The sequence below is a fragment of the Sinohyriopsis cumingii genome, chromosome 18 (assembly GCF_028554795.1).
Source record: "Sinohyriopsis cumingii isolate HCF-2022 chromosome 18, ASM2855479v2, whole genome shotgun sequence".
Classification (NCBI taxonomy): domain Eukaryota; kingdom Metazoa; phylum Mollusca; class Bivalvia; order Unionida; family Unionidae; genus Sinohyriopsis; species Sinohyriopsis cumingii.
The window spans coordinates 94857478-94878129 of record NC_142978.1 but is presented as its reverse complement, the minus strand read 5'-3'; the positions used below and the strand labels follow the sequence as shown (position 1 = coordinate 94878129).

At 35.0% G+C, this 20652-nt stretch overlaps 1 protein-coding gene across 6 annotated transcripts in view; it reads left to right on the top strand.

Moving 5' to 3' along the window:
• Positions 1-9493, top strand: part of LOC149777531 (uncharacterized) — a 75330-nt gene extending 65837 nt beyond the window's left edge. For all 6 annotated transcript variants that reach the window (XM_089942123.1, XM_089942118.1, XM_089942120.1 and 3 more), the window contains exon 2: positions 4192-9493. In XM_089942123.1, the coding sequence (XP_089798249.1) occupies positions 4267-5820 (1554 nt within the window). In that variant the 5' untranslated portion in view covers positions 4192-4266 and the 3' untranslated portion in view covers positions 5821-9493. The remainder of the gene's footprint in view (positions 1-4191) is intronic.
• The last annotated feature ends 11159 nt before the right edge of the window (positions 9494-20652 follow it).

Sequence of the window (20652 nt, the reverse complement as noted above, 5' to 3'; positions counted from 1 at the left end):
GTCTATCCAGCTTAGAGATTTTGCCTGCAGTTTCATTATGAAATAACTTACTCCCTAACAATTCGTAGGCAACAGTGCTATAAGCTTTATCAAATTCCGGTATATAAATACGAACGTGGGCACCTTTATCTAAATAATTAGCCCAGTCAATGATGGTAAAGTTTTTTTTTTTTTTTTTTTCACTGATGATACGGATTGCTTTATCACGAGTTTTCTTTCCTTTACTAAACACTTTTTTAATTATTTTGTACGTCAGCATCGACGCAATGACTGTATTTAGTTTTGGACTTGCCTTTATCAACTCTATACTGTAGTTAGGAAATAGTTTTTAATTTTCCAGTTTACTTCGATATACTTCATGTTTTCAAGACGCTTTAAAAAGTAGAAGTTTGCATCTGCGGCAGTTTCTTCTCTCGTCACATCAGATTTTCCTTTGCGGAATAAATATATTTTTTTATCGATTTTGTTTTTCGGGTGTTACTGGCATAGATGGAGTAAAGTCAGTCAGGAGAATGAATGGATGAAAATTTGGCTGGTATTGAGTCCCAAAAGACCTCTGATATATTTAATTTACGAGCTGCAAAGCTGATTATTTGTTCTGAGCCATGATCGGTCATACTACCAATCAGGAACTAGTCAGCATGGTTACTAAATACATTGTCCAATTTGCATGTTTTATTTTCCAGTTTGCATGTTTTATTGTCCAGTTTGCATGTGTTATGACCAGTTTGCATGTTTTATTGTCCAGTTCGCTTGTTTTATTGTCCACTTTGCATGTTTTATTGCCCAGTTTTCCCAATGACCATTACTATAATTAAAATCCGAATAAGGCCAAAACATTGTTTTTTACCATGGAAGAAAAAGTGCTAGGGTCGGCAATAAGAAACGTCTGACCGAAAAACCTCATTCTTTTTGCCTAACGTGTATATGGGCTCTATGTCCATTCATTATCAGATTATATGTTCTCACAGTTCCCTCAATAAAAGAATATCGTCACAGTGACTATTAAGCCTTTGTACGACAACCTAAGTAATATGATGATCCGCTCCACCAGATTATGACACAATGAATTTGTTTCATTGTTCAATTATGTCAAAGGCATATGTATAAGACCTTAATGTATGTCAGTATTAAGTGTCCTCTGCAATATAAAGATTCAATATTCTTATATACCTTAAAAGTACAACTCTCTGACAATAACTCCGAAATGCTAAACCAGTTATCAGTTTTAGCATATGAAAAAAACACGTCTGGTTTTTCAAGATCAATAAAGTACCTTTAGCCCTAATGGAGATTATGTTCATTAAAATACACTTCAGATTTTTACAAATTCATTTTATTGGTTTTATATGGCTTTTTATGAAGTATTTACACTTTCTACTATATTAAGACATTAAGTGAATTTCTTTCCAGAATGGGTGAGTTGCTTTAAAGATAAGACTCAGAAAAAATTAAAATTTTATAATCCACGATCTATCCAAGCACAGTTTATAGCTTGAATGTCAGTATATTCTAAATTACTTATGTATGCCAAATCATCGTGCATCCGATGGTTGCATGAGACATATTGAATAGCCCTGTGCTAATTGAAGTTCAGGGCCAGTATCTATAAAATTCGCTAACTTGACTTACACTCCATCTCAAACGTTGATGACTTGCAGCAAGTGAAAATTGGAATACAAATAGCACCATCTTTTGCATTCACTTGTTTGTTAAATATGTGTAACAAATTAGCAAATATAAGAAGTTCGACAAATTAATTTTGGGTTCGAGTAAGCACTCGAGTTGAGATACTGTATGAACATCGGGCCTGGTCATTAGAAAGTCCGCACACTACCGTATAGCTTGCAGAAACCAATCATTTTGTCAGATGTTAACTTTTAGTACGAATTTTTACCCATACTCTTTGCACATATGTCCATTTTTGGCAGTTGTCGCGTTGATTGCCATATTCTTTTCTGGACCTGCTGCTGAACACAATCTGCAGCGGTCATTTTTAGGACCAGGGTTTAGTTCAAAATCGTATGATAAAATAAGGAGTAATTGCAGGTTCTTATGGTATAAATGTTTTTGAAATATTTTAAGAATCGTGCTGCGATGCAATTGGTAAGTTTCTTGACGTGCAAACAATTTTGCAGACGGTCCGACTGGTTGCATTTTGGTTGGCGAAATTATCCTTCAACACTTCGGTTGAGGACTGAAATGATTGTCAGAAGATTAAAAGAATAAAAGATTAGACTTAGCGGTATTATCCATGAGAAGGGTTATATGGACAGATTTTCACCAGAGATGTATTTATCTGAGCGGGAGATATTGCAACGAAAACCAATATGGAGGGTATACGTGAATGTGAGATTAGTTTTGAGTTACACCGCGAACCAAACTAACACGAAATCTGTTACAATTATAGGCCTATTGAGATACTCTAGAATAGATTTATTTAAACAGTGCTCAAATTCTCGCTTTTGTAACTCTAGGACAGTGGTTAACAGCGTGTAAAATTTGAAGAATAATAACATTCCTGAATGAACACGGAACATATCTGGAAATTAAAATCAGAGAAGCCAAGCTTTCATTTTTTTTTTAATACCTGATTTACAGGCCTTGTCGATCTTATTTTAAGCCCGATTTTGAAAAGAGGAAATTCTTCTTTCTTGTCACTGACAGAATTACGCAGGGCTATCTGGATTGAACCCGATTGAACTCACTGTGTGTGGACATACCCTGTCGTCTATTGAATAGAATATCTTTGCTTTAACTATGGTTGCAATGTGGAGCGTAATGAATTTAAATGGGCCATTGTCTAGTTGAGTTTGTGCCATTGTAACGTAATCTAATACATCTTGCTTAAACGCAGGAGAAATTAAACATGTGTCAGATTGCTTCAAAATCATTTTGGTGTCTAGTTAGTGTATCCTGTCCGTGATGGATATCCGAGCAGATATTTCGGGACGGGAAATCACAGCGCATTAATACGGTATTCAGGCGGGCAAACCGACGATCGGAATTGAAAATTCAAGCTTTTTTGCCATGACAGGAATTGCTCCGCATATCAAGATATCAGTGTCCGTCCGTTCGGAGACCGTAACTTGAGGTTTTTTTTTTTTTTGAGGTTTTGTGTAGTCATTTTATAATTTCATAGCTTATACGAGGCTTATCCGTCGGTAGAGGTAGAGCGCTTTTTATATGTTGGCACTGCTAGGCCCAAGGTCATGATCACCGGAGCTGAAAATGTACTTTTCATTTCTTTGCATTTAAATTGGGTGTCCTTGGCCAAATGTATTTCATCAGTCTTCTTAGACAGACTAAATTTCGACATGTGTAGCTCCTTGTTGAAATTGGTGGAAAGAGGTGAAAGTTCAAGATCCTAAATGAAAACAGTACCAATTATACATCCAATATAGCTGCCACATCAGCTTATTTTGAATATCTTGTTGCTCTTGAATGTATCTTTCAGAACACAACAGTTCAAAGCAACAAATCGACTTGTCTTGAATTTCGGGAAATTCTTTTCAGACTGTAGTGCATCAGTGGTTTTTTTTTTTTTTTTTTTTTTTTTTTTTTTTTTTTTATTTTTATTTCTTTTTCTTCCTGCTGGACAAGTTTGGTTTCATGGATTGTTGGATTGTAGTTTACATCAGACCTCTTGTGTAGTTTAGATTTGGACAGGGACACATACTGCTGATTATTCAGCCATGAGGTTAGCAGTGGAGGTCGCAGGGGTCGGAACTTTCATTTTGGTTTGCAAACACGATATTACTAAAATTTCACGGACCCAGTTTTGTATCACCTTCAGACATATTCCATTTGTAGAAGACCACAACCTTGTTAAGCGTTTTGGAATTTTCTTTACGAATGATCTATCATCTGCAATCATCAATACGCATCCATATGTTTAATCAAGTTTTCACCTGGAAAAAGACCGATTTTTATGTCGTCAATGCTTCCTTTGTAATTTTTAATTGGTTATACTTGTATACTGGTACTTGTATGCAAATACGGTGAAGGATATAGTTGAGTAATTCTGCTATAAACGTAAACTTCTGAATATATTTTAGGTTGATCAGTGTGACTACTATATGCATGATCTAGCAGATTACAAAATAAGGTTCTAAATAATAATGGAACGTTTTTCTTTTTGAACAAATAAACCAAGGCGTTCTTAACAACCCCATTTGTTTTTAATTTCAGGTAAATGTTTCATAAAGAGGACTGACAAGCCACGTGTTTCTTTACTGCAGTGCCAATAACATCCACACTTTTGAAATGGCGGACAGAGACCTTTCGGTAGAGAAAAAGGTTAAATTCCTCGGTTCCTGGGTCAACGATAGCGTGAGCAAAGATGTGATGGGGAAAATTTTGCACTTGATCCAGTCTGAAAAAGGGTCAAAGGTGAGACTACAGCTAAACAGGGATGGCCTTCGTGTAATGAAACACCAGATTATTTCAGGAATGGCAATGCAGACTTTTATTCCATTAAAAAACATCTACTTCATGACGGTCAACCAGAATCTTCCTCGCCTTCTGTTTGTTGTTGCTAAAGATATACATACCTACCAGATATATACTTTCAAATGCGAAAATGCACTCGATGCTGGAATGTTTATACAGGGACTTAGAGACGCGCGAAAGACTGTGCATTCTGTCTCAAAGAAAGAACACGATGGAATAAATTGGACACTTCGCTCAAAGACCGATGACGACAAGAGACAGCTGAATACGTTAGTAGATATCTATGGTGGAAAAGCTGTCATTCAGGTCAACAGCGAAGATGTACACCAACCGCCAGCACCATCGGGACAGAGATTTCAAAAGCAGAAGAAGACACCAACCGGGGAGCAATTCCACAAAAAGAAATTGGAAACGACTGCAAAACCAGTTTTAGCGACCAGAAACGCAGAAACAAATATGAACGTAGTTGAAGTGAACATGAAGACCCATACTCTTTCGAATGGTACCACATTCTCTGACAGCGCTTCGGAAGTGTCTGAAAACGCTTTGCGTTCAGAGCTCGAATCTTTGTCCAATGAGCTTCGAGATATTAAATTAATGCTTGAAAAATCCACTGGTATCAATCCGGATGAAATGAAACAGCATAACAGCAAAGATGCCTTAGATGCAGTTGTGGTACCTGACGATGAAGATGTGGTCGATACCTACACAGAAGTTCCTAGGCGACCAAGGACTGAAAACAAAGCAAAACCTGTTCAAAATGGACATACAGATAGTGGTTTGGTAAGGGTTTCCGTGCCAGATTACCGTTACAGCCTCAAACAGAGTGCTACCAAAAGTACTGACAGTACTGACAGTTCTGGATATAACTCTTTTGTGTCTCCCACCATCAATACGTCGAATGCGTCGACAACTTACGAAGACTGGAAGAACCGTGTTGAATGGCGGTCACATATTAACTCTCCCATGCGCCCTCGCAGTGCTACTCTGGGCTCGAGCGTATCCAGCCAGAATCAGAATGGACCGGAAATTCTCAGAGCCAAAAGGCAGACGATAGGTCACAAGATGGTGTATGACCCAAGATATGTCATGGCTCACAATCAACCCAAATCATCCTCACTTCGCCTTCGAAACTCCACGACCATCGAACGCCCCATCGAGAATGTTTATCGTAGACACGGTCATCATAGTGTAGTGCTACGACAGGCTAATGGAAGCGATAGGCCGACGATTTTATCAGTTGCGCCGGAAAATGGATATTTTGTCGAGCCTAACAATAATGACCTTGTCATTCAGACAGATATGTTTGAGGATCCAAAAAGAGAGAGCGTGATTTCGACATCCAGAGACGCTGTTATTCGTATATGAAACCTGCAGAAACAATTATAAAGCCTACCCTCTAAATAGTGTAATAAGGCATTTTTAGAGAAACAATTTCATTTTTGGTATTTCTGAGTAAACTCACTGTTGCGAACATAACAGCAGAACATTTGAGTTTTGTGAGTACGTTGCTTAGAACTATTATATTGGAGTACATATTTTGTACAGAAGATGGATATATTTTACACCAGAGGTCTTAAACATGCTTGTTTCAGGGTACAGTTTTTACATGTATACATCTTTCAAGACATTCATAAATTCCTCTGAAACCCAACAGTAAACAAGTAAGCTTGCTTTTCTGATCAGTCATATAGATCCGTGTACATCGTCAGATGTATTGAAAAGAATCCTCACAAATCTATGCATGAGTTTAAAATGTGATATTATCTCGAGCTGCAACATTTGGAACTTTTGTAAAATGTTGTTTACATGTATACACCATTGTGTTTGGTCTCGAATGTATGTAACATACCAATACAAGCACAATCGCAACCAACAAAGACGTATTTATTTTATTCAGCTTTATCGATATTATCATTTTTTTTAATTTTCGCTTTTAAACGAGTGTAAACATCAGTTAATTTGTTTAATATCATGTCTTTTGCTTATTGCTTTCTTATCGTCATATAATTGGCGATGTTTACAAAGTTTTAAGAACTTCCAGTAGCATACATATAGGCTATTTCACTTGTAAAGTGAACATTTGTCAATACAAAGAGTGTTATGACAATGTAACGTTCGTTTTGTCTTGCTTTAGCAAATGGTGAGCCATACATATCAGCGACAGCGGCGTAAATCTCAAAAACGTTTGTTGCTGAGCTTGTACGACGAGTTTTGCTGCTAATCATGTACGCCCGTAGTGAGGGCATATACTAATGTACGAACAGAAGTGAGACACCGGAGTCTGTAGAACATTTGTATACGTTTCTTTGAAATTTCTCTTGATTAATCAAGCGATTTTATAATGCATTCATGTAGAAAACAACAAATTACTAACATAGTCCACAGTGACCCACCTGTCACGCTCCAATTACCAGTATTGCTTGTCCAGGCAATCGGGTAATTTGATGGTTGGATTTTTATTTCGAAGGGTAAAACGTAGTACTGACACAAAAAGGTCACATTGATCTATATTTATCATAAGGTCCGCGTCTGTTATTCGTACGCCAATAAACGTGACTGCAGTTACTACAGTATTTAAATAAATGTTTTTAGGACTCGCCAAAACCAAACGAGAAATGTGCTCAGTAATGTGCATCGAGATATGATACATTGTAGAAATGCTGATAAACCTCCCATTAAATATTTAAACCGTTGCAAAAACTAGGAAAACCTTCAAGTGACTACCCTGTTATGTCATTATGCCATTTTTCCTATGTATCGATTTCATGGTTTTTTCTTGTCTTGTTGCCATATGTATGACTTCTGTAATCAGTATTTGATAGGATGTGCTGTGGCGCAGTGGTAAACAGGCTGGACCTGCCGTCCAAGGTTGCAGGGTCCATTCCCACGCATATCATCCCAGGTCTACTACAGTGGTGTCTCACTGGGCAAGGCACATTACTCTCGTTGCTTTGTTACTATATATCATTTCATGCATTATCTTTACACTTAAGGAAACAAATTCATATGCGATTATTTTTCTTTTTGTATATCCTTCCCTAATTGTTCCATTGATAATATGGGCGCTTTTTTATTTTATTTTCCAGTGGCTATCAGATTTGTTTTCATTGTGATTATGTCCCCATTATTTCATTCGCCAAACGTATACTTTCTTATTTAAGTTAGTCTTTAAGTAGCATTTGTTTCAGTGTAACATTTGAAAAAGAACTGTACAAATTTCGATATGATTTGTTAAGATGAATATTAGAAACACTGTGAATTGAAACGTTATATACAACAGGCGAAACATCTGCAAACGTTTGCTTGATTTTGTTTGTTCCAGACAAAATCTTTAGTAATGGTCATTTGCGAGAATCGGATCATTGTTTGACAACAGTTTATGCTAATTGTCTCGGCACCTGATCGTCTTCAGCATAGTCCTGCTGCACTGAAAACAAAATCTATAAAAACTGCTCAGAAATATAGTCAAATTTAAAAGGAAACGTTATATTATAAAGGTCTTTTAAATATATACAAATATTGCCTATCCGACATCAAATGCGAAATAGTTAATAAATATAAAGTGTTCAGCGATTTGTATTCAAAACCACGGGAAGAGAATTTATCCATATTTGACGAAGCATCATGTTTTCTAAAACGCTGCTGGCCCTCTTTAAAATGTGACCCCAAATATAAAATTAGAACAAACAGTTAAACAACTGAAAAATGCTCAACACATTTCAACCACATTCAACAGAAAGTGTCCTGATCAAACGGTCATAGATTTGTACAACTTGCACCGATCAGACATAAAGTGTGATGACAGTTACTAAATATAAACCTTTTAAGCAGATGGAACGTTTGTTTTGAAAAAGGTAAAATTTAAACAAAATGATGATAGAACTTGACCAACTTGGAGAAAGCATAAAAGCGTTTCAGTTTTGGACAAATGATGACAGGTCGTCAAATATGTACGAAGATACGATCTGTAGAGTAACCTTGCACAACTTGTTATCATGGCATATTGGCAGCCGCACTGGCAGAGTTTGTTACAGAAACTTCATACTGATTCAGAATGTTTGGCCAACTCCTCTTACATTTTGAGTATTACGAAACAAACTGTCAGACAGATGAGCAATTTAAGACGTGTGTGTCGTGTTTGCAACTTGTTCCAATTTTAAACCTCTTTTGAGTACAGTCGCACCTATAAGTGTATTTATCACTTGTAGAGAATGCAGAATACTTCTCATCGTTGGCAAAAGTTCATCATTAGCAGACGTTGCACACAACGATCAACTTTTCATGTCTCGACAACTACATAAATGTTGGATCTTACGCCTACACCGCGAATATCTTAATTTGGTTTTGTCTGTCCTACCGTTAGTTCATCAGCTACGGGATTCCTGTTAGCAACAGTACACAAACACCAATTAAAATCGATAAATTAGATGCAGGGAATTGAGGAATGATTTATGTTGATGACTTTCAAAGAAATATTTGTGACTTTACATCATTCGTTGCAAGCCTTGTTAGCAGAATCTTGTGAAATCAGGAATTAGCACACTCCGAAATTTAAATTAGCAAGAGATATTGAGATGGACCAGTATGTAATTTGTCATACAAGCTTTCCTATATCGCACACAAATAACGGATCAAATTATTACCTAATGTCTTTGACATATTTTAGTTATCAAATTGTTACGTAGGATCTTCGACATGTTGGTAATATTCATTTTTGTTACATAGGATCTTTGATATGTTGGTAATATTCAAATTGTTACATAGGATCTTTGACATGTTGGTAATATTCATTTTTGTTACATAGGAATTTTGACATGTTGGTAATATACAAATTGTTACATAGGATCTTTGATATATTGGTAATGTCCCGTTAACTCTGTATACAGTTGGATTAAACCTATAACAGTTTTTTTGTTGGTTGATCCTAAATGAATCTGCCTGGCGCTTCATGAAGTCCACGATATAGTTGGATATTCTTTGCACGATTGTATGGGAACAGTTATTAATTCAGAATTATAATAAACAGCAAATAGAAAAATTTACTGAGTTCTTTTTTATTTTTTATATATTGATTTAACAATTGGTATTTCAGCGGGTATAATGCCAAATTGTGCTATTGTTCTTATAGAATAGTTTTTGATCAAATAGCGTTTGATGCGTTATACGTTTCCTGCATATACATAATTTAACACCATCTTTATTCATCCCGGATATGAATTTTGGCACATTTATCCAACCATAATGATATGTAATCTGATTATAATGTAGTAGGAAATGAGTGCGAAGTCGTTTTTCCGTTTCCATTCTGTAATATAACTAGAAATATTGGTTTAGCGGACCACAGCTTGGGAAGTATCCTGCACTATAGAAACATTTGTTAATTAACTGTTTTGTTCTTCAGATTCTTCATCCAATCAACTGGCACTTAGAAATAGAGCATTGTATATGTCAGAATTGACATTTTGGGATCTTAAGATTAAGTATTAATCATTATTTCAACTTCAGAGAGAAAACATGTCATTTATTGTTAACACATGTCATTTGTTGTTATTTACCTGTATGCAAAATTTGCTTTGATACATTGAGACAAATCCATGTAAAACGTTCTTCTAACGGGAATATGTCTGGCGGTATGTAAGTTTTAACTGAAAATTAATTAAACGCATCCAGTTAGTATCTCTGTAATTTTGATTTGCTATTTTAAGAACAAAGTTCAAGTTTTCTGTTAATATATTATCGGAAAGTAAATGATGCTTAGTTTAGCGTTGCTAAATGAAAAATTCAGGTACATCCTTTCAGTTAACTATATTTTAATGAAGTATTTCAGTATGCAATTAGACATTTACCATACGTCAATCAATTAAAGGATTTAAGTCGCCTACGCAACTAATGCTTTCGGGACTAGTTAAGTCTCGAAGGTCGAGATTTTCAATTGATTGGGACTTGAAGGAATGGAACCACTACAGTCCCGCTTTTACGTGCGAATGTCGCACTTTTTAATTCATGAACATGTCCGGCCGAGGAAAGGAGACAAGGGGCGCGCGGGACCATGCGTGTGTGAAACTGTTTCATTCTTCTTTATTTAATTCCTTTTTTAGGTCATGAATTAAAATGATCTTACACAGATTAATAATCAACATTCCTATTACTACCAAACAAAATGTTTGATCTAATCATATGTCAAAAGGATCCTTAACTCTTGTAGCCATTACTAGAACCATTGTACGCCAACAGCTTGTTCGATTCCGGGCTGTTGAATGTTAAAATACATGCTGTATTGGGTTACTCAATACACAATAATTTCCAACATATGTTGAACTGAATTAGCTATAGTCAGCAACTCTTTAGCACTAATTTGTCTTTCGATTCTTATATAAATTATCCTCTTGTATAAAGGAAATTACTGTAAAGGTTTCTCTTTGATTTTCACGTTACAATGTTTCGGGAATATCAATAATACCATATCGTGACGTATCAAAGGAAAATATCGTATGTAATCAAATGTATATACATATATTAATGCCTGAAATACATTCCTCTGAAACTGATGCGAGATTTTACAAGTCGATGTTTAGAGAGTTGTTTTTTATTAACAATCCTGCCTTTCCAAATCGACACATCATTTTCGCTTGCTTGGTAGCTATAATGCACATAAATTTACTAGATAATACGTACGTGATCTTCATTGATTCAAACTTTATTGTACTGCCTGGAGGCACAAGAACAACAAAGGGCCGTGAAAGATACTCGCCATACCAGTGTAAGGCAAACAAGTTACTGGACAGACGGTGTTTCCGTGGGGCTAGGCAAATCTGTGGTTTCTTGGTGAAGTTGAAAAACCAATTGTCGCAGGAATATCATGCAAACTAAGAGAAAGAAAGCCACTCGTACATTCGAGCCGTGTCTGTAAATATGATATCTACTTGGTCACAGTTAAGGAACTGTTGAATCCATCGACTGTAAGTTCTATTAAGTGATTTGATGGTATCATATTACAATTTAAAAGTAAATTCTTAAAACATATGTAGAGCTATTAAAAGAGTCGAGGATATTATATCACCCCTAAGAAGTTTGTGTTGGGACTGGGTGGCCTAGTGTCAGGATGATGGGACTGGGTGGCCTAGTGTCAGGATGATATGACTGGGTGGGACATGATATTACATGTCTGCGGCATTATGTCCCAATGCTAGACATCACTATAAACTGCCAAACTACAGGCGTCGTAGAGTAATGACTGAAGTTTATTTTTAAAGCTACGTTAATAAACCCACTTTCTCTTTCTTTTTTTCTTTTTTTCTTTCTTTTTTCTTTCTTTCTTTCTTTCTTTCACACACACACACACACACATTAAACAAAGAGCTTGCACATTTGCTGAGTTCACACAGGAGGATATTTTCCCACTAAACTGAATTTGCATCAATTAAATTTGAATAATTTCACAAGAAAAATAACGTTATGAACCTATATTGCGGTAATCTCTGTTGTTTCTAAAGAAGTGATAGAAATAATTCATGATGAAATCGGTAGTTTCTAAAGATGTGATAGAAAACATTCATGACGAAGTCGGTGGTTTTTAAAGATGGGATAGAAATAAATCATGATGATCTCGGTGGTTTCTAAAGACGTGATAGCAATAATTAATGATGAAGTCGGTGGTTTCTAAAGATATGATAGAAAAAATTCATGACGAAGTTGGTGGTTTCTAAAGATGCGATAGAAATAAGTCATGATGATTTCTAAACAGGTGATAGAAATAATTCATGGTGATCTCGGTGGTTTCTAAAGAAGTGATAGAAAAAACACATCATGAAGTCGGTTGATACTAAACATGTGATATAAATAATTCGCGATGAACTCGGTTGTTTCTAAACATGTGATATAAATAATTCGCGATGAACTCGGTTGTTTCTAAACATGTGATATAAATAATTCGCGATGAACTCGGTTGTTTCTAAAGATGTGATAAAGGTTATTAATGATGATCTCGGTGGTTTCTAAAGATATGATAGGAATAATTCATGATGAACTCGGAGGTTTCTAAACAGGTGATAGAAAAATTTCTTGATGAACTCGGTGGTTTCTAAACAGGTGATAGAAACAATTCCTGATGAACACGGTGGTTTCTAAAGATGCGATATAAATAGTTCTTGTCGATCTCGGTGGTTTCTAAACAGCTGATATAAATAACTCATGATGAACTCGATGTTCCTAAAGAAGTGATAGAGCTAATTCATGATGATCACGGTGGTTTCTAAAGATGAGATAGAAATAAATCATGATGAACTCGGCGGTTTCTAAACGTGTAATAGAAATTTGTTCATGATGAAGTCGGTGGTTTATAAACAGGTGATATAAACAATTCATGATGAAATCGGTGGTTTCTAAAGAGATGATAGAAATGAATCATCGTGAAATCCGTGGTTTCCTAAAAGGTGATATAAATAATTTATGATGAAGTTGGTGGTTTCAAAAGGTGCGATAGAAATAATTCTTGTCGATCACGGTTTTTCTAAACAGGTGATAGAAATAATTCATTATGACATCGGTCGTTTCTGAACGTGTAGAAGAAATAATTCATGATGAACTCGTTGGTTTCTAATCTTGTGATATAAATAATTATTGATGAAGTCTGTAGTTTATGAAGAGGTGATGATGATTTCGTTGGTTTCTAAAGATGTGATAGAAGAAATTCATGATGAACTCGGCGGTTTCTAAACAGGTGATATAAATAAATCATGATGAACTCGGTGGCTTCTATAGAGGTAATAAAAATAATTCATGATGAACTCGTTGGTTTCTGATCTTGTGATAGAAATATTTATTAAGTCGGTAGTTTCTGAAGAGGTGATAGAAAAATTCATGACGAACTTGGTGGTTTCTAAAGATACGATATAAATAAGTTATGATGATTTCGGTGGTTTCTAAACAGGTGATATAAATAATTTATGATGAACTAGGTGGTTTCTAAGCGTGTAATATAAATTTGTGCATGATGAAGTCGGTGGTTTCGAAAGATGCTATAGAAATAAGTCATGATGATCTCGGTTGTTTCTAAACAGGTGATAGTAATAATTCATGATGAACTATGTGGTTTCTAAGCGTGTGATAGAAATATTTTTATGATGAAGTCTGTGGTTCCTAAACAGGTGATATAAATAATTAATGATGATCTCGGTGGTTTCTAAACAGTTGATGCAAATAATTCATGATGATCTTGGTGGTTGCTAAAGAGGTGACACAAATAATTCATGAAGAAGTCAGTGGTATCTGAAGATGCGATAGAAATAATTCATGATGAAGTCGGTGGTTTCTGAAGAGGTGATATAAATAATTCACGATGATCTCGGTCGTTTCTAAAGATGTGATATAAATAATTCATGACAAAGTCCGTGGTTTCTAAAGATGTGATATAAATAATTCATGACGAAGTCCGTGGTTTCTAAAGATGTGATAGAAATAATTCATGATGAACTCGGTGGTTTCTAAATGTGTGATAACATTAATTTATGATGATCTCGGTGGTTTCTAAAGAGGTGATACAGATAATTCATGATGAACTCGGTGGTTTGTAATAATGCGAAAGAAATAATCCATGATGACCTTGGTGCTTTCTAAACAGGTAATATAAATAATTCATGATGAACTCGGTGGTTTTTAAACGTGTAATAGAACTTTATTCATGATGAAGTTTTTAAAAATGCTATAGAAATAATTCATGATGATCTCTATGGTTTCTAAACAGGTGATCGAAATAACTCATGATTAACTCGGTGGTTTCTAAAGATGTGATAGAAATAATTCATGATAACTCGGTGGTTTATAATCAGGTTTTATAAATAATTCTTCATTAAATCGGTGGTTTCTAAAGAGGTGATATAACTAATTCACGAGCTTTTCATAAAATCAGCAATGTTTGTTCAAGGTAGATTTTGCATTTGTTTGCAAATTTCGATATGATGACAAACTGCCAAAGCTAATTACAGTACAAAAATGTATACAAGAAGGAACAGTTTTGATTTATCGATCACATTAAAGAACATCTTGAAGATATCCCAAATTGTATAGGGTCAGCCTGCAACGAAACGCCCAAAACAAGGCTAGAATTTTTGGGGGGGCAAAGTGATCTTTAAAACCATGCCAGGTTACTTAACATTTAAAGTAGCTGTTTTGGATTAACGAAAAGAAGGACAAAATTGACAAGGTTAAAGAATGATTGAGCATTCTTGAAAATAAAAAACACATGTGCTAGGTAATCCTCTTGGCTTTTTGAAAACATGAAAAGGTCACCTTATCAATCATATATAACACCTGTATTATGCTAATGAGTTTATGTTTATTTAAGAGCTGATGTCGCAGACTTTGTAGACTGAGACAAAGAACAGTATTTAAAATATTGTTCATAAGCTCATGAAAGTCCAGCTGCTTAAATAAATATCAATCAACATATTAAAATGACAAAACTAAAATACAATATGTTAAAGTGAAGAATGTTTGAATGCATCGTCTGCATAGACACTATACAAGCTTGAAAGAAACGTTTTCAGTACAAAATATTGTTTTAGTCATGTAGATGATAAGTGGAGGGCAACTTTGTTATGATGAAATAAAATGAAGAAAAACAACACAACAAAAATAGCTACAAGTAGACATTGACAGTGTTAGATATATTTCACAGAACAAAAGAAAAATTAAAACGCAAAGGAAGATAGCACTCTACACTTTCAGAAAAGTCTTAAATGTGACAAATAATTGAGAAAATAAGCTGTTGAAAAAAGAAGAAACTTATAATTAAAACGATAAAGATTTCGGAAAAGGAAAACATCAAATTCTTCTCAATTTACTCCCACAAAAAGCGCAATTGCTTGAAAGGGTTAATAAAACCATAAAGACTAGAATATGGAAGAAGTGTTTCAAACAAATGAACCCATACAACTGGCTGCTGTTTTATGAAATTTGATTGAGTAAAACGATTACACTCCTCATGGATCAAAATAGATGATTCTAGGCGAAGGACCAATGGGAGACACCATAGCAAAAGTATGAATCTATATGTTATGGATCTCGACAATTTATACTACTGTAACGCCTGTATTGATAATTACAGTTACAGTTATAAGGTATATTTTAAAGGCTGTCTTCCTAAATTTAGTGGAAAAATTTGTAAGACTAAGATACGTAATTTTAGTTAATCCGGTTGTTTAGAAATGGAAGATTTAAACGAGGGAATATTGATGACATGACACATACAAAGTCAGAAAAGATCTTGAAGACCAACGCAATGAACGGATAAACTGTAAACTTATCAAGTAAATGCATGGGAAATTTGAAGATCAGCTTTTAATATTTCTCCAGTAGGATTATCATTGAAACAGTCTAGAATATACATGTTTCTTTAATATATTTATTTCACTCTTACTTGACTGTTTGAAATATTTAACAAATATGGCCCAGCAATACAAATTATAGATATCCATGTACATAAATACATTTCTTTGATTCATTTTTTATGATCTTGATATCGATTTGTAATTTATAATTTTCAGCGCTACCTTTCACCATCGACATCATTTTGATAAGCCTTCTCTTATCTATTTGGTTTAAGATACTCCACTTCTAATTCCTGATGCAGTCATTAATCACGATCAATAATCGAAATCGAAATGATGACGGCCTTTCCCACAAGAAGGCATAAGACCATCGTATGTAATGCACCACCACTGAGAACTTTATTTTGAACCCCATTTGTTCACATGGCAAATGATGGCTGTTGAAAGAGACAAATTAGCATTCTGGAACACTGTCGAAAAATACGCGGTAAAGACACCGCCTGAGACTAATCACAAACCCCATCACATTTATTTGCATTCCTTCAACCGCACCCGAGGCTATCTCACGACTTGACGGATATGGCTGAGCTATTTATCGATTGGTCATAAACTGCTGGCACCTCTTAACCGTTCACCTGTTAATTTTTCAGAAAAGCATCTTGAGACAAACAAAATTCCTCTAAATTACTACATCATATATATATATATATATATATATATATATATATATATATATATATATATATATATATATATATATATATATATATAATTGCAAATTAACGGAACCTAAGTTGGGAACATGCTGAAAAAATTTAAAAAATTTGAATGAACACTAGGGTGTAGTTTGAATGAACACTAGGATGTAGTTTGAATGAACACTAGGTTGTGGTTTGAATAAACACTAGGATGTAGTTTGGATGAACACTAGGGTGTAATAAGCACAAGGGTGTAGTTTGAGTGAACACTAGGATGTAGTTTGAATGAACACTAGGGTGTAGTTTGAATGGACACTAGGATGTAGTTTGAATGAACACTAGTGTGTAGTTTGAATGAACACTAGGGTGTAGTTTGGATGAACACTAGGGTGTAGTTTGAATGAACACTAGGGTGTAGTTTGAATGAACACTAGGGTGCAGTTTGAATGAACACTAGGATGTAGTTTGAATGAACACTAGGATGTAGTTTGAATGAACACTAGGGTGTAGTTTGAATGGACACTAGGATGTAGTTTGAATGAACACTAGTGTGTAGTTTGGATGAGCACTAGGGTGTAGTTTGGATGAACACTAGGGTGTAGTTTGAATGAACACTAGGGTGTAGTTTGGATGAACACTAGGGTGTAGTTTGAATGAACACTAGGATGTAGTTTGAATGAACACTAGGATGTAGTTTGAATGAACACTAGGATGTAGTTTGAAAGAACACTAGGGTGTAGTTTGGATGAACACTAGGGTGTAGTTTGAATGAACACTAGGATGTAGTTTGAATGAACACTAGGATGTAGTTTGAATGAACACTAGGGTGTAGTTTGAATGAACACTAGGGTGTAGTTTGGATGAACACTAGGGTGTAGTTTGAATGAACACTAGGATGTAGTTTGAATGAACACTAGGCTGTAGTTTGAATGAACACTAGGGTGTAGTTTGAATGAAAATTGATTATATGTTGCATGCTTAATATTTTTACATGCATTTTGTGTTCGTCAACCATAACTTTCTGTTCGATGCTTATGATATCAAATATTCTTATTACAACAGTAAGTATCTAGATTTGTTTGCATTATTTTGACCTAGCTTGGTTGATTTTGTCATTGTTAGCGTTGTAGGCATCAAGTACACCATATACAGTTGTTAATAATGTAAGTTACTCTTCAAATTAATCTATATTATGGAAACAACCCAGGCGCCTCATTAAAACAATTTGTGTACTTATTAGGATTAATATTTTATAATCTTTAAATGGATTATTAATGCTTAATTGGGCTTGAGATAGAAACATATCTACATTATTATGTTCATGTATGTCAGCTTTATTCTTCCCCATTCATGTAAAGTTATGTATTTAAAAAATCATCGAATAGGAATATACCCGTCAGTATATAACTTTAAAAGCATCCATGATGTGTCTATGTAATTTTGAATTGAGATTTTCAGAAAAAAATCATCAACTATTCTGTGCAGTTTGTTTTTTCCTGCATATATGATTACTAACAAGTTAACGATACTGCGTTCAGCATTCAGATACATAGATCCAGTTATCTAATATAGTTGGAAGAATTATTTAAATATTTAATCGGACATTTACTACATTGGTATGAGACTGTTTCATTCTTCTTTTTATTAATTTTAGAATGAATACCCTTAGAGAATCTAAAAAGTCAACACAAACAACAATCCCAATTTCACTCAAAGCAAATTGACCTAGTCTTATCTCACAAGCATCCTTCTATTTTCTAGAACCGGAATGCTCATAATATGTCATTGAATCCGTGTTGTTGACAGGTCAGGTATCCATGTATGCAATACTCGAAAATTAATAACATTTATGTTTACCCGCATCCTATGAACGCCATACGTTTTGGACACACATATATCTTTAGTTCCTTATTTAAATTATCATTTTTAGCAAGAAACTTAATTTAAACGCAAATGCTTGAATTTCACGTTACATGATATCGTGAATGTATGCTTAACACCGTAGTTTCGACTTGTAACAACAGTAGAATACGGTATTTAAAGAAATGTTGTTGTTGTTGTTGTAGGGTTAAACGCCATTTTTCAGCACAAGATAGGCTATACATGGCGGCCAGTATTAATGGTGGAGGAAGAACCAGGGAAAACCCCAGAAAGAACCACCGACCCACGAGAAGCTACTGGCAAGCTTTCTCACATACCCACATTAGCCGAATCCGAGACTCGAACCCACGCAGACAGAGGTGAGATGGCAGTGATCCGTAACGGAGAGCGCTTAAGACCACTCGGCCACTCGGGGTTAAAGAAATGTGTATATATGTTTGCATGAATTATACTCATTCGATATTACTGCGAGCGTCTAGAAGTCGGTGTTTATGATGTTACTTCAACTTACTGACCCCGTCTCTTTAGATCCACATATTATTTTCGCTTAGTTGGTAGATTTAGAACACGCCAGCTTTAGCAAATAAGACGTAAATCATATTGAAAACGATCAAAACTTTATCGTCGTGCCTTTAAACAAGTGTTAATAAAGGGCCTTTAAAAAATAGTAATCCTTCTAACACTGTACTGTAAACAGGTTAATTTACTGACCTTCTCTCGGTAGGCAAAGTTAGGATATATTCATGGCGTAGGAATGTTCATAAGTAAGCTTTAACATTTAAACACTGATTGGAAGTATTGATTACTATTATCTTTACCCTTCAAATTAGTGGATTTAGTAACTATAAAGAATAAAGTAAATTATTTGTTTCGAAATGTTAAAAATTTAAATGTATTGATGTTTAATTAAGCTCTTATTATAGAGCATGCATACATGTCACATATTAATTAGGGTCTTTACATCAAAGTGCTTTTGGGACGCGTTGTCAGTAAAAGAAGCTTGTTTTGTGGGCCGCTATAATCTGGGTATAGCACAAGCTATGCTTATGTGGGGGATCAGAGCGCATCCTGAACTGAAATTTGAAATTTGCAAAGTCCATCACGGTCACTAAAGCGTAGACTGTGATTTGGGGTTTAACCTGATAAAATCGGGTACCATTGTTCGAATGTTTATCATACTGTCATATATGTAGAGGACGTTCCTTACTGATTCCGAGGCTGTTAGGTAAAAGGTAAGATGATATTATATTTACACAAGTTCTACGGACGAGGAAATATAAACCTAAATAATGTGATTGGTACTATTACTGTAGTATAACATTTAATCAATGGCTGCCATTTGAAACTGATAATAAGTCCTCAATATATTTTATACAGTTAACTTTTAACGTTCATCAAATCTAATTTGGAACAAGGGCTATGGTAGTCAACGGTACGATACTGTGAAGTACAATAATGGCTTTAAGTTTTAACGAAGTTTGAAATAACTGAGGAGATTTCTAAGGCATGACTTTCTTGGAAATTTATATATTCTGTCCTGGAAATATGGCAAGAGTTTCTATTATTAGTATAACGATGTAAATCCCATGTAATATCGTGTATATTGATAAATGAATCACTCTGGTTGGTAAGTACATGCACTTTCATTTTCAATCGCATTACTATGATTTGATTAAAGAGAGATCGATTTATCGTATTTTACAAAGATTGAAGAAACCAGTTTGACATAACACATTACAGTTCTTAACGGCTTTGCGGTATATCTAGAGAGAGTTTGAATTTTTACCTGTAATGTGTATCGCATGTATGTCTGGAGTTCTACCAAATAGCTCGACTTCGTGTAGATCTCGAGAGAATTTGGAATTTTACCTGCAATGTGTATCGCATGTATGTCTGGAGCTCTACCAAATAGCTCGACTTCGTGTAGATCTCGAGAGAACTTGGAATTTTACCTGTAATGTGTATCGCATGTATGTCTGGAGTTCTACCAAATAGCTCGACTTCGTGTAGATCTCGAAAGAATTTGGAATTTTACCTGTAATGTGTATCGCATGTATGTCTGGAGTTCTACCAAATAGCTCGACTTCGTGTAGATCTCGAGAGAATTTGGAATTTTACCTGCAATGTGTATCGCATGTATGTCTGGAGTTCTACCAAATAGCTCGACTTCGTGTAGATCTCGAGAGAATTTGGAATTTTACCTGTAATGTGTATCGCATGTATGTCTGGAGTTCTACCAAATAGCTCGACTTCGTGTAGATCTCGAGAGAATTTGGAATTTTACCTGTAAT